Source organism: Oncorhynchus nerka, linkage group LG13 (assembly GCF_034236695.1).
Source record: "Oncorhynchus nerka isolate Pitt River linkage group LG13, Oner_Uvic_2.0, whole genome shotgun sequence".
In the NCBI taxonomy this organism is placed as follows: Eukaryota; Metazoa; Chordata; class Actinopteri; order Salmoniformes; family Salmonidae; genus Oncorhynchus; species Oncorhynchus nerka.
This window is the reverse complement of record NC_088408.1, coordinates 65257819-65271730: the sequence shown is the minus strand read 5'-3', so window position 1 is coordinate 65271730 and position 13912 is coordinate 65257819. Positions and strand designations below refer to the sequence as shown.

Genomic DNA, 13912 nt, shown 5'->3' with positions numbered 1-13912 from the left:
TTACTTACTAATTACTTACTTACTTACTTACTAATTACTTACTTACTTACTAATTACTTACTTACTTACTTACTTACTTACTAATTACTTACTTACTTACTACTTACTTACTTACTTACTTACTTACTTACTTACCTACTTACTTACTAATTACTTACTTACTTACTTACTTATTTACTTACTTACTTACTTACTTACTAATTACTTACTTACTTACTAATTACTTACTTACTTACCTACTTACTTACTAATTACTTACTTACTTACTACTTACTTACTTACTTACTTACTTACATACTTACTTACTAATTACTTACTTACTTACTTACTAATTACTTACTTACTTACTAATTACTTACTTACTTACTCAGTGGTGTAAAGTACTTAAGTAAAAAATACTTTAAAGTACTACATAAGGAGCTTTTGGGGGTATCTGTATTTGACTATTTCTATGTTTGACAACTTTTACTTTTGCTTCACAACATTCCTAATAAAAATAAAGTACTTTTTACTCTATACATTTTCCCTGACACCCAAAAGTTCTTGTTACATTTTGAAATGCTTAGCAGGACAGAAAATGGTCCAATTCACACACTGATCAAGAGAACATCCCCAGTCATCCCTACGGACTCTTATCTGGCGGACTCACTAAGCACCAATGTTGTGTTTGTTAATTATGTCTGAGTGTTGGAGTGTGCCCCTGGCTGTCTGTGAATTTCAAAAATCAAGACAATTGTGCAGTCTGGTTTTAATATAAGTCATTTGAAATTATTTATACTTAAGTATACATACTTTTGACTTTTACTCAAGTAAAAAAAATTCTGGGTGACTATTAAAGTATCTTTACTTTAATAGTTTAAACACAAGTATGACATTTGGATACTTTTTCAACCACTGTACTTACTACTACTACTTACTTAGTACTTACTTCCTATGACAATGAATAGCTAATACAATCCCCAATGCTCACAGTAGGCCTGCTGTGCATGCTTCAACCACTACTGAAAGAGTGTTTGCTTTTGTCGTCCTTGGTAGTTTATATGCATTACGATGGTAGTCCATATACATAGAGTAGACCACCAGAGGGCATAACTCCAAAATAGTCATAACAGATACACATGTTCATCTTGTCCATCACATTTCATCAAACCCCATGGTCTATTGTAAATGTGACTAATATGGATATATGAAACTCTTTGAGGGGGAAAAAAAAATTTGAGTTCCAAAGTAATTCTAGCTCTTAGTTAAGAGTTTGTGGTTTTAATCTTTGACCTTGTGGGAAGACACTGGCGGAAACCCCTTGCACGTTTGCTTTCTTAAGATGCTATTGTAGTTTGACCATCTTTGCTCCTCCTCCAAGTGTTTTGTTTGGTTTAGTTTGTGCAGTACCCTTACCCAAAGGATAAACGGAAGACACTGACATGTGTATTGAGCCAGGGGTTATCGTATTGTTCATGCTTGCTTTGTGATTTGTTATTGACAAGTAGAAATGTAGTCTCTCCATATGCGTATACTCTTCTTCGAATGCAGTCTCCACTTTCTTCTGAGAAAGCAGTGTCCTTACACTTTCTTCTGAGAAAGCAGTGTCCTTACACTTTCTTCTGAGAAAGCAGTGTCCTTACACTTTCTTCTGAGAAAGCAGTGTCCTTACACTTTCTTCTGTATCATTTTGATAGCTCTTCTTTGAGGCACGATTGATCCAATCAATAACTGGTAAACGGTTGTTACACCTGGGTGAGATGGCTACACATAAACTGGCGGTCTAGATGTTGCATCCAGTCAGTCTGTTCTACTGTAATTCCATCCTTGTCTGAACCATCAGCATGTATTTTCTATTGCATAATTATATAATGAATGCATTCAATTAAATGTTCATAGAAAATAATAGGTACTTTTTGAATTACTTTTTTTGCGTGACATATTTACTCTTCTTTTTTGTTTTGTTGATGTGTCACATGTAAAAGAGATTAGCATAAATGCACTTTCACCTATAAAACAATTGTTTTCCGATAAAAAAAATGATCCCAGAGATTCTGCTGTTTTAGCAGAAAATAGCTGCAGAGGGCACAATGAGCAAAATATAAATGATGAAGTCAAAACAACATCGAAGCCCCAATCCTGCTCTTTATTTATTGTCTTAATATATCTCAGAGACAGAGACAGAGTGCTTCTGATGCTGGGGTACCATTGACCTGTAGCCACAGCACACTCGCAAAACAAAAGAGTGCTGGAAACAAACATTAGATAGGCCATATTTCTGGGATTCATTGACAAGAGGCCTAGCCTGGTGTCTGCCTCTGCAGGCCCTCTTCCTCCTCCTCACCCTGTCCTGACAGTAGGCTCAATGTTTGTTTTCTGCCTCTTAGATATAATAATAGGATGTGTTGATAGCCTAATCAGGGACCTTGTTTTTGCCTAAACTGAGACCTTGGAGGGTCACTGCCCCATACTAAGATCCTTCACTGCAGTGGGCTCAGGGAACTATAGGATACATACAACAGGGAATGTAGGATAGATGTCTCATTAGTCTTAGTCTCATAGAGCTAATGCCTCTGTTACAGTAACAGTTAATGTTGCTGGTGCAATAACAACCAATTAGAGGTTTCTTTTTCATTCCGTCTTTGCAACGGTGAACCGTATGTGAATAGTGTAATTCAAATGTAATAGTTTAAAACTCCTGCTTTGCACCACCTCATAGGATAATAATCATGTCCACAACCTGCAAACAATGGGCAGAATGGAGAATGGAGCTAATGTTTATCATGATTCATGAACAGGAATTCCAAAAGACATACCTTGTGGGTTTTGTATTTCTCCAGCTATGCAGACCAATTGATACAACTAGAATGACTAGATAACCAAATGCCTGGTGTAGACTTGCAATGTTTCACCACAAACGTTATTGAGCTTTTACACATTCAAATATGAGGTTGAATCGATCTTGGCCTTGATGTAATTATAATAGACAGGCACTTGAGCACAATATCTTAAAGGTTCAATACAGCCGTTTTATCTCAATATCAAGTAATTTCTGGCTAACAATTAAGTACTTTAATGTAATTTTCTTCAATTACAATGGTAATATATAACCCAAAATTTCTCAAGCAAGAATTTTGCTAGGACTGTCTGGGAGTGGTCTGGGTGAGGGGCCTAATTGGACGAGCCTAATGGGAGGGATATGTAACCTCATAGTGTGGAAATATATATAAAAAAAAAAGGAAAATTGCATTTTGGACTGCACTGGGCCTTTAAGAATATAGCATCTCTATACAATATCTCCCCTCACCGAACCTATGTTCTAAATCCACATCATAAACTGGGTGGTTCGAGCCCTGAATGCTGATTGGCTGAAAGCCGTGGTATATGTGTGTAACCACTTTATAATAGCAATAAGGCACCTCCGGGTATCCAGTCACTCTGTGTTGCGCCCGTAAGAACAGCCCTTAACCATGATATATTAGCCCCCCCCCCATGCCTTATTGCTTAATTATACAACGGGTGGGTCAAATCCAGAATGCTGATTGTTTAAAACTGCATTACAGTCAGTGTGTATTCCACAAGTAACCACCAGGCTAAATCTATTACATTAAAATGCCTATTTACTCTGTTCCATCTGACTGCGCAATCCACTGGCTCATCAGTGCAGCCAAGCGATTTATAAACTTGATCTCCACTATAAAAAGCATCTAGACATTATCTCACATTTCTTTTAGACTAACATTTAGTTTTTAACAGCGGAAGATGTGTATGAACTTCGCTGCCTGTCTCTCCGACATTTGGAACATTGTTTCAATATTCAAATTTGTTCATGGCTCTCATGAGGACCGACACAGGAATGGAAGACCCAAGAATGACCTCTGCTGCAGAGGATACGTTAATTAGAGTTTACCAGCCTCAGAAATTGCATCCAAAATAAATGCTTCACATAGTTCAAGTAACAGACACATCTCAACATCAACTGTTCAGAGGAGACTTGTGTGAAAAATATCCAGCTGTCCCATAGCAATGAACATGTTGGGAGTCAAGACGAGACAGACAGGCACACAGCCAATCGAAATCATGAATCAACTGGCATCATTTTTATGGATATATATATAAAGAAATGTAAATTGAAAAAATGTCAAACCCAACGAAGTGCAGCTAGTTTGCATTCTTTCCAGCTTCAGTTTGAAGTGATTGTGTTAGCTGTGTTGTTGGCTTGCTCCTCTGAACAATAGTGTCAGAGAGAGCCGAACAGATAGAATGAACCGAACAGATAGAATGAATCTAGCCGGCATGGGTAGCAACCCTCAATTTGTGTTGGCACTATCTATATCTTGTGGAAGGATGAAATAATATTTTTAATAAAAATATGTCAGTCATTATTCGATATGTTGGTAACCCGTTGTACAAAAGTGATAATGAACTCGAAGTCGGTGTTATTGTCATGGTTTGCCGGCCCTCGACTACCTCTCGAGCCCATTAATACCCATGCCAATATATCCTCCTAACACCGGCTTCCTTGGCATTATCACTTAATTGTGCACACCACTCTCATTAACACAGAACATACTGTATACAGAAGTGGTTATTTCAGACCTGATTCAACTGCAGATTTATTTCTTAGAACTCAAGAAAAACCTCGAGTTTTATTAATTAGACTAGGCTGCGCTGGTGGCAACAATATCATTGAATATGGACTCAGGTAATTATCATTCCTGATTTTATAAATGTACAATGTTTGGTTAAACCACTAAGTTCAAGTTCTCCCTTGGAGTTTATCCTCGGGAATTGTAGATAGATGGTAGTGGTTCAGATGATTATGTGTGCCTCTATGGTCACGGAGGGGCTTGCATTACACAATGCATTGACCTACTGTCATTAGATTTCTGAAGTATATTAATGACATATTTTCTACAATTGTAATGCGATTCCGTATTGTCTTTGTCATAGCCAAAGTATTGCAGTTTCACAGTAACATTACCTGATGGAACTGCCATACACAGTGCTCAATGATAGACAATACAATATGGATTGTTTGAAATATGTCCATTTTGTGGCATATATGATACCGATGAGGTTGAGGACACTGATAGCCCCGTACGATACACTGTGTCTGTATGTGTGCATCTCAGTTATTATATTGCTTGGATTGTGAGAAAGGGGCGCATCATCGTATCCGTAGTCGTCACATGACATGTCGATGACCAATAAGAACTTTAGTAACTTTTTTTGCTATTTAATAAAGAAGGAAGAGCAAAGACAAAGCTGGAAATGACTGCAGTTATTCGTGGAGATCCCCATTTTCCTAAATCATCTGTTTTTAGGCTAAGTATTTGTTTTGTATATTCGGATTTTATAGGCGATCTAAAGTGGCCAAAGCTTTGCTGCATCTTATTTAAGGTTTTATTATCGTCGACGTCTGGCCTACCTCATAGGCAATTAAATGTTGGGAGAAAAGGCACAAGGTAAGTCTAATAATCCGCTAGTTGAATCTGTACAATTGTCTTAAACTTTGGATATGCCAACATTAACTTTGTAAACCCACAGATAGGCTTATGCAATATTTTATACATATAGCAATATGCCTCTAATGTTTTGTTGTAGCAAGCCCATTTCGAATAGCCTATTTAAAGTCATTAAGAATGAGATTACAATTTTAATAAAGAAATTCTGTCTGCACTTCCCATATTTGTGGCTAGGCCGTAAAGCACAATGCATCCTGACAAATATGATATAAACCTTGCATAAGCCTTCAGTAGGCAATCTGGGAAATAAGCTATTCAAAATAATTTATCCTTGAACACTTTTATTTTTTGTTTGTTTGGCTTCTTCATGTCTCAGTAAGAAAAATAAGAAAAATATTACGCTAGCTACCTAGTTTGGCGCATTTGAAATAAAAGTGGTACAAAATGAAATGCTTCCTCTCCACATCTGAATTTGAGGTATAGAGTAGGCTAATAGATTTGCATAATTGCCAGAACGTCAAATAGAGTCAGTGTGAATCAGTGAATCTAATTTAATTCTACAAAATAGCTTATACCCGAACAAAATAATTAAGCCTACTTATCGAATATAACCTAATCTTCCTATTTTGTAATGAATTATTATTTAAAAAATAGTTAATAGACTAACACTCCTTGTTGAAATGTATTGTTGAAACAGCCTTGAAATATAATGCAAAGGGCCTGCGTTTCCTTGTATAAATCTCCCTAGCATATATCTAAGGCCTGTTGATGTGAAAGTATACGTCTATCATTTGATGCGTAGGCTATAGACCTACTAATTTCTTGTAAAAACAATATTGCTGTTCACATCAATATGGCCTAATTTAGTCACATAATTCAAATAACGAAAACTAAAACGACTGATGATTATGAGAGAGTAATATCAATAACAACAAAATCATGAATAATTAATAACAGTAATTGTAATAACGATCGATATAGCCTAACAATGCTACATAATGTTAATATAAATAGGATTATTATTCATCATCATGCTAATACGATTAATAAGAAAATAATACTAATAATAGGCCTGCTAACAATATTAATAGTAATGGCTAATATCACCTTCGGTCATCCTCTGTTCCTATTTGATGGTTCACGGCATTCTCCTTCAGATTTGACATCTCTAACCGTTTATTATGTTGCAAGAAAGAGTACACCGTACCGCTTCGGTTGTTTCCGAAAAATAGGTGGTCGCATCCACTGATCAATGACCAATCTCCCAATAGAAGAGCCTTGAGTACAGCACCTGTGTCGAAGGCTATGCGTGCGAGGTTTATACAGACAGAAGACTACTGAAGCTGGAGCGCGCGTGGCGGTGTTGTGTGTTTGGATTATACAACGCGTTATTCTATCCTGGTTTGGGGCATTTCATGATTTATAGGATTAAGTACTTGGAAGAAGGGGACAATAAAGGTATCCATCTATGCGTCTTATATTTGGTGTCTTTTGGGCTCAATGAATCTGTCTAATCATGTGCCTGTTTAATTTTAGGATGTTTGTTACCCCTAATAGACGTAACATAAAAATAAAATTCAATTGGATTTGTATAAACTATTAATATAAAAATGGTATGTATGCTCGCATACAGTATGGAATCATCGGTCTTATTTTTGTGAAATAGATCAGCTCTCATTATTAAAATGCGAATATCACTAGATCAACTATTTATCATGTTCAATGTGGAAATCAATAAACTTATGCATTCTTCGCCTATGTACATTATGATTTGTCAACCCATATTAAGATCGTAATTATTATCAGCCAAACTTGTTTTTGTTAGGTTTTAGGACTATTGGAATTACGTTTGATTTAAAACATACATTTTTGTCACAACTGCTATGAATCCTGCAATTTCGTCCTGCATTTTACAATGTGTCACGGGCAGTAAATGCATTCGATGAAGAAACGGTACATTATTTGAATGAATTGATTAATGACATCCCTGCGTCACCGTTTTTCTTGACCCTTGATTTTATTCGCTAACTAGGCGTCCCTTTGAAAGTAATGGACTACACCTATGACGCCGATTTGGAAGAATTGTGTCCTGTTTGTGGAGATAAGGTCTCAGGATACCACTATGGACTCCTTACATGTGAAAGTTGTAAGGTATTTTCATTTGGAATTACTCATGATTTAAAATGTCCTTTCCCCCCCTTGTGTTTGTGGGTATTGTGGCCCGTCAACCTAATGTAGATATTTTCTCCAGGGCTTCTTCAAGAGGACAGTCCAGAATAATAAGAGGTACACTTGTGCAGAAAACCAGGAGTGTAAAATAGACAAAACACAGCGGAAGAGATGTCCCTTCTGCCGATTCCAGAAATGCCTCAATGTTGGCATGAGATTAGAAGGTATGGTTCTCCTCATCATTTTACCCCTTAATTTGACGTTATCAGTGAGAGCATTTCAACATTATTGTCCAGAAGAAATATGCCCTTTATGTTGTGGCATATTTTTCCGTATGCAAATCAAATTTTATGACTGTAGATATATTTGCATTTTTTAAAATAATTTGCTATTCATCTAAAATATGTACATTTCTTCTTTATGGTCAGTAGGCCTACACTAAAAATAAAAGGTATCTGGAGCATCCTAGGGGTTCTTCAAATTGAAACTGTGGGGAACCCCTATAAGTTCTTCCAAGAACCCCATTTAATGGATCCTCAAATAACCTTTTGGGGTACATTTCTGAACTATCCCCCCTTCCCTATTATTATTATTAATAATAATATGCATAACAATAACACACTTTTTTGTTGTCAGTGTTTATTTAGATTTTAGTGGCAAAGCAGGATAAAATATCAAAATATGACGTAAACTCAGAGCAGAGCCCCAAGTTCAATGGGCATATCCTCTGGAGTGTTGATGTTAATGTGTTGATGTTCTCTGTATCTATTGCCAGACTGATTTTGCATTGCATGGGGATCGAACAGGTTTCCTGTTATATTCATCAGAGGTGTAGGGAGAGTGAAGTCTGTGAATCCAAAAAATAGTAATTACACAGATGATTAACAGAATATGCACACGATAGTATTCACCTTGCCCTATTTGGTAAAAGACCAAGTCCACATTATGGCAATAACAGCTCAAATAAGCAAAGAGAAATGACAGTCCATCATTACTTAAAGACATGAAGGTCAGTCAATACAGAACATTTCAAGAACTTTGAAAGTTTCTAGAAGTGCAGGCGCATAAACCATCAATGGCTATGATGAAACTGGTTCTCATGAGGACTGACACAGGACTGGAAGACCCAGTGTTACCTCTGCTGCAGAGGATAAGTTCATTAGAGTTAACTGGCTCTCATGAGGACTGACACAGGACTGGAAGACCCAGTGTTACCTCTGCTGCAGAGGATAAGTTCATTAGAGTTAACTGGTTCTCATGAGGACTGACACAGGACTGGAAGACCCAGAGTTACCTCTGCTGCAGAGGATACGTTCATTAGAGTTAACTGGCTCTCATGAGGACTGTCACAGGACTGGAAGACCCAGAGTTACCTCTGCTGCAGAGGATAAGTTCATTAGAGTTAACTGGCTCTCATGAGGACTGACACAGGACTGGAAGACCCAGTGTTACCTCTGCTGCAGAGGATACGTTCATTAGAGTTAACTGGCTCTCATGAGGACTGACACAGGACTGGAAGACCCAGAGTTACCTCTGCTGCAGAGGATACGTTCATTAGAGTTAACTGGTTCTCATGAGGACTGACACAGGACTGGAAGACCCAGAGTTACCTCTGCTGCAGAGGATACGTTCATTAGAGTTAACTGGTTCTCATGAGGACTGACACAGGACTGGAAGACCCAGAGTTACCTCTGCTGCAGAGGATACGTTCATTAGAGTTAACTGGCTCTCATGAGGACTGACACAGGACTGGAAGACCCAGTGTTACCTCTGCTGCAGAGGATACGTTCATTAGAGTTACCTGGTTCTCATGAGGACTGACACAGGACTGGAAGACCCAGTGTTACCTCTGCTGCAGAGGATATGTTCATTAGAGTTAACTGGCTCTCATGAGGACTGACACAGGACTGGAAGACCCAGAGTTACCTCTGCTGCAGAGGATAAGTTCATTAGAGTTACAAGCCTCAGAAATTTGCATCCAAAATAAATGCTTCACAGAGTTCAAGTAACAGACACATCTCAACATGTTCAGAGGAGACTTGTGTGAATCAGGCCTTCATGGTCGAATTGCTGCAAAGAAACCACTACTAAAGGGCACCAATGAGAAGAAGATTTTTTATGAATTGTTCAGCAGTCTAAAGGCTTGGGGTAGAAGTTGTTGAGGAACCTTTTGGTCCTAGACTTGACGCTCCGGTACCTGTGATTTATTTAGAATTCAAGGCACACTTAACCAGCATGGCTACTACAGCATTCTGCAGCGATACGCCATCCCATCTGGTTTGGGCTTAGTGGGACGATCATTTATTTTTCAACAGGACAATGACCCAACACACTAAGGGCTATTTTACCAAGAAGGAGAGTGATGGATTGCTGCATCAGATGACATGGCCTCCACAATCCCCCAACCTCAAACAATTTGAGATTGTTTGGGATGAGTCAGATCGCAGAGTGATGGAAAAGCAGCCAACAAGTGCTCAGCATATGTGGGAACTCCTTCAAGACTGCTGGAAAAGCATTCCAGGTGAAGCTGGTTGAGAGAATGACAGGTGTTCAAAAACTTTTGACCGGTAGTGTATGCCTCCTCCTCTGTATACCTGCAGACACAGACACAAAATTGAGCAGTTCAGTCATCCGCACCCAATACAGCCAGCCTTCAAAGTATTCTTATAGCATACAGTTGAAGTCGGAAGTTAACATACACTTAGCTTGAAGTCATTAGAACTCGTTTTTCAAACACTCCCCAAATGTCTTGTTAACAAACTATAGTTTTGGCAAATCGGTAAGGACATCTACTTTGTGCATTACACAAGTAATCTTTCCAACAATTGTTTACAGACAGATTATTTCACTTATAATTCACTGTATCATAATTCCAGTGGGTCAGAAATGTACATACACTAAATTGACTGTGCCTTTAAACAGCTTGGAAAATCCCAGAAAATGATGTCAATGCGTTTGAAGCTTCTGATAGGCTAATTGACATCATTTGAGTGAATTGGAGGTGTACCTGTGGATGTATTTCAAGGCCTACCTTCAAACTCAGTGCCTTTTTGCTTGAGATCATGGGAAAATCAAAAGAAATCAGCCAAGATCTCAGAAAAAAAAGCCAGACTACGGTTTGCAACTGCACATGAGGACAAAGATCGTACTTTTTGGAGAAAAGTCCTCTGGTCTGATGAAACAAAAATAGAACTGTTTGGCCATAATGACCATCGTTATGTTTGGAGGAAAAAAGGGGAAGCTTGCAAGCCGAAGAACACCCACCCCAACTGTGAAGCACGGGGGTGGCAGCATCATTTTGTGGGGGTGCTTTGCTGCAGGAGTGACTGGTGCACTTCACAAAATAGATGGCATCATGAGGAGGAAGATTATGTGGATATATTGAAGCAACATCTCAAGACATCAGTCAGGAAGTTAAAACTTGGTGGCAAATGGATCTTCCAAATGGACAATGACCCCAAGCATACTTCCAAAGTTGTGGCAAATGGCTTAAGGTCAACAAAGTCAAGGTATTGGAGTGGCTATTACAAAGCCCTGACCTCAATCCTAAAGAAAATCTGTGGGCAGAACTGAAAAAGCATGTGTGAGCAAGGAGGCCTACAAACCTGACTCAGTTACACCAGCTCTGTCAGGAGGAATGGGCCAACATTCACCCAACTTATTGTGGGAAGCTTGTGGAAGGCTACCCGAAACATTTGACCCAAGTTAAACAATTTATAGGCAATGCTACCAAATACTAATTGACTGTATGTAAACTTCTGTCCCACTGGGAATGTGATGAAAGAAATAAAAGCTGGAATTAGTCATTCTCTCGACTATTATTGTGACATTTCACATTCTTAAAATAAAGTGGTGATCCTAACTGACCTACGACAGGGAATTTTTACTAGGATTAAATGTCAGGAATTGTGAAAAACTGGGTTTAAATGTATTTGGCTAAGGTGTATGTAAACTTCTGACTTCAACTCTACATATTCTTACCCCTGTTGATTGATTTCCTTTGAATTGTGTCCATTTTCTGTTTTACAAAGATTTGCACAAATATGAAAGATAGATGGTATCATCATGAAATAATACCAATATAGATCATATAAGGGACATATAAGGGACAAACCTTAAATTAAGGAGATCTTTACATTTTTCAGTTAAGTGCCTGCACCTACTGTCCTTTCACATTCAAATGTTTCAGTTCGGCAGTTAGGTTCATGCAAGAAACCCCACCAACTAAGGAGGTTCCTCCATGAACCCCACCTCCAATGGGGTTCTTGGAAGAACCTTTTGGGGACAATTTTCAGTGTCAAGAATCCAAAGTTTCTTCAAAGAACATTGAGGATATTAGAAGAACCCTTGTTGAACACCTACATTTTCGAGTATAGAATGGATTTTATAGCCTGTCTTAGCAATCAGTTGCATCTGTATTGTCAAATGTTTGTGCAAAAGTTGTTGTGGTAGCTTTGCATTAGGGACAGACAACATACAGACTAGAGTGTCCGTGTGCTTTTGTGAGGGGACAGAGCATGCAAAACATGACGGTGACCAGAGCGCCGATTTCACCAGTGATTCCCAGGCATGTGATGCGAGAAAGCACCTGTTTCCGTGGAGAAATGACACATTCTTGACTTGCTGATAAAACTCTGGGCTTCTCGCTGATGGTTTTAAGCGTTCTTTTTACATCAACAAGCTTAGTGTTACGTAACGTCAAAGGCATTAGCTTCTGTTGTGTATAGTAAATTGTCAAAAAGATCATTCAAATGTGTAGTAGAATAAAGGAGAATGGGTCACACGTTCAACAAACGATCTGTTGATGAGCAACTGCTTGCTACAGTTAGGGTTAAGGTTAGGGTAAGGTTTCGAATAAGGGTAAGGGTTAAGGTTAGGGTTACAGCTAGGGTTAGTAGATCGTTAGCTGAAATGCTACTGATAATGTAGTCTATCCAAATAAAGTGTTACCGGAGTATGATACCCTGGCGGTTGTTTTACATTGCTTTTTCAAAAAATGTGTTCAGGAAACTGCCAAACATTCCTGACTAAATTAGGATATTTTCCTGTGCACTTGTTATGGCTGTATTTTCAATGATAGACGTTTGACTGAGTTTCTCTTTATAAGGACTTACATAAGGAGTTATTTTACATGAGTGACATTTTTCCATGATATCTTTCTGGCTAAAGGAGCCTAGTATCAAATGGCATATAACAGATCCACTGTTGTCGATAGCGGTTCTGTTTCTCAACGTGATGTCTCTTCTTTGACAGCGGTGCGTGCAGACCGCATGCGTGGGGGCAGGAATAAGTTTGGCCCTATGTACAAGCGGGACAGAGCCATGAAGCAGCAGAAGAAGGCTTTGATCCGTTCCACAGGCTTCAAGCTGGATTCTGCTCCTCCACAGCTCTCGCCTGTACAGACTAACTATGGCTTCACCGGCACCCTGCACAGCCTCCCATCCCTCCCCAAAGGCCTTATGCCCTCCATCCCAGCCTCCATCAACCCCACAGACTACGAGGCCAGCCTCTACGGACCCCCCTCCCTGGGGGTGGCCATGCAACCCCATGGGCCCCTGCCCACCCAGTACCAGTACACAGCATTCCCCAGCAGGGCCATCAAGTCTGAGTACCCTGACCCCTACACAAGCTCCCCAGAGTCTCTGGTGGGGTACCCCTTACCGGACGGATACCCCTCCGGTGGCTCCCCGCAGCTTCCCAGCCAGCCCCGCTCGTGCTGGAGCTGCTGCGCTGCGACCCAGATGAGATGCAGGTGCAGAGTAAGATCATGGCCTTCTTGCAGCAGGAGCAGAGTGGCCGGGGCCGGCAGGAAAAGCTCAGCACCTTCAGCCTCATGTGTCGCATGGCCGACCAGACTCTGTTCTCCATAGTGGAGTGGGCCAGGAGCTGCATCTTCTTCAAGGAGCTCAAGGTAAGCTCCCAGGCTCCAGTCCACAGGGAAACAATAGGCAAGAGATGCACATTGGGAAATTATCCTTATAATCATGATCGCATTATCATATCTTATCATTGTAATGATCGTACTTAATAGATAAGCAATATCAAGAATATTCAAGAAAAAATGATAGAGGTAGATCTTTATCTTTTGGTTACCTGATGTTCTTTCTAAAACGTTGCACCCGTACACAGATATTGGCAGTAAAGAATGAAGGCCTGTGTAAAATGATCTATTTATTATGACAGATTGCTGTCATTGTTTCTGTATCTCCTTGTTCCTGGTGGAGGCACTCAAACAGCAACAGTTAAAGAGGTGACGCCATAACCCATTCTGTTTCCCTCTGGGTAATGATTTGAGA

The 13912-nt window shown here is 39.3% G+C and overlaps 1 protein-coding gene across 1 annotated transcript in view; it reads left to right on the top strand.

Annotated features, from left to right (window-relative positions):
- Positions 1 to 5257: 5257 nt before the first annotated feature.
- Positions 5258 to 13912, top strand: part of LOC115139882 (nuclear receptor subfamily 5 group A member 2-like) — a 29942-nt gene continuing 21287 nt past the window's right edge. The window contains 5 exon segments of the mRNA XM_029677722.2: positions 5258 to 5447; positions 7480 to 7598; positions 7699 to 7840; positions 12870 to 13324; positions 13327 to 13527. Of these exon segments, the coding sequence (XP_029533582.2) occupies positions 5426 to 5447; positions 7480 to 7598; positions 7699 to 7840; positions 12870 to 13324; positions 13327 to 13527 (939 nt within the window). The 5' untranslated portion in view covers positions 5258 to 5425.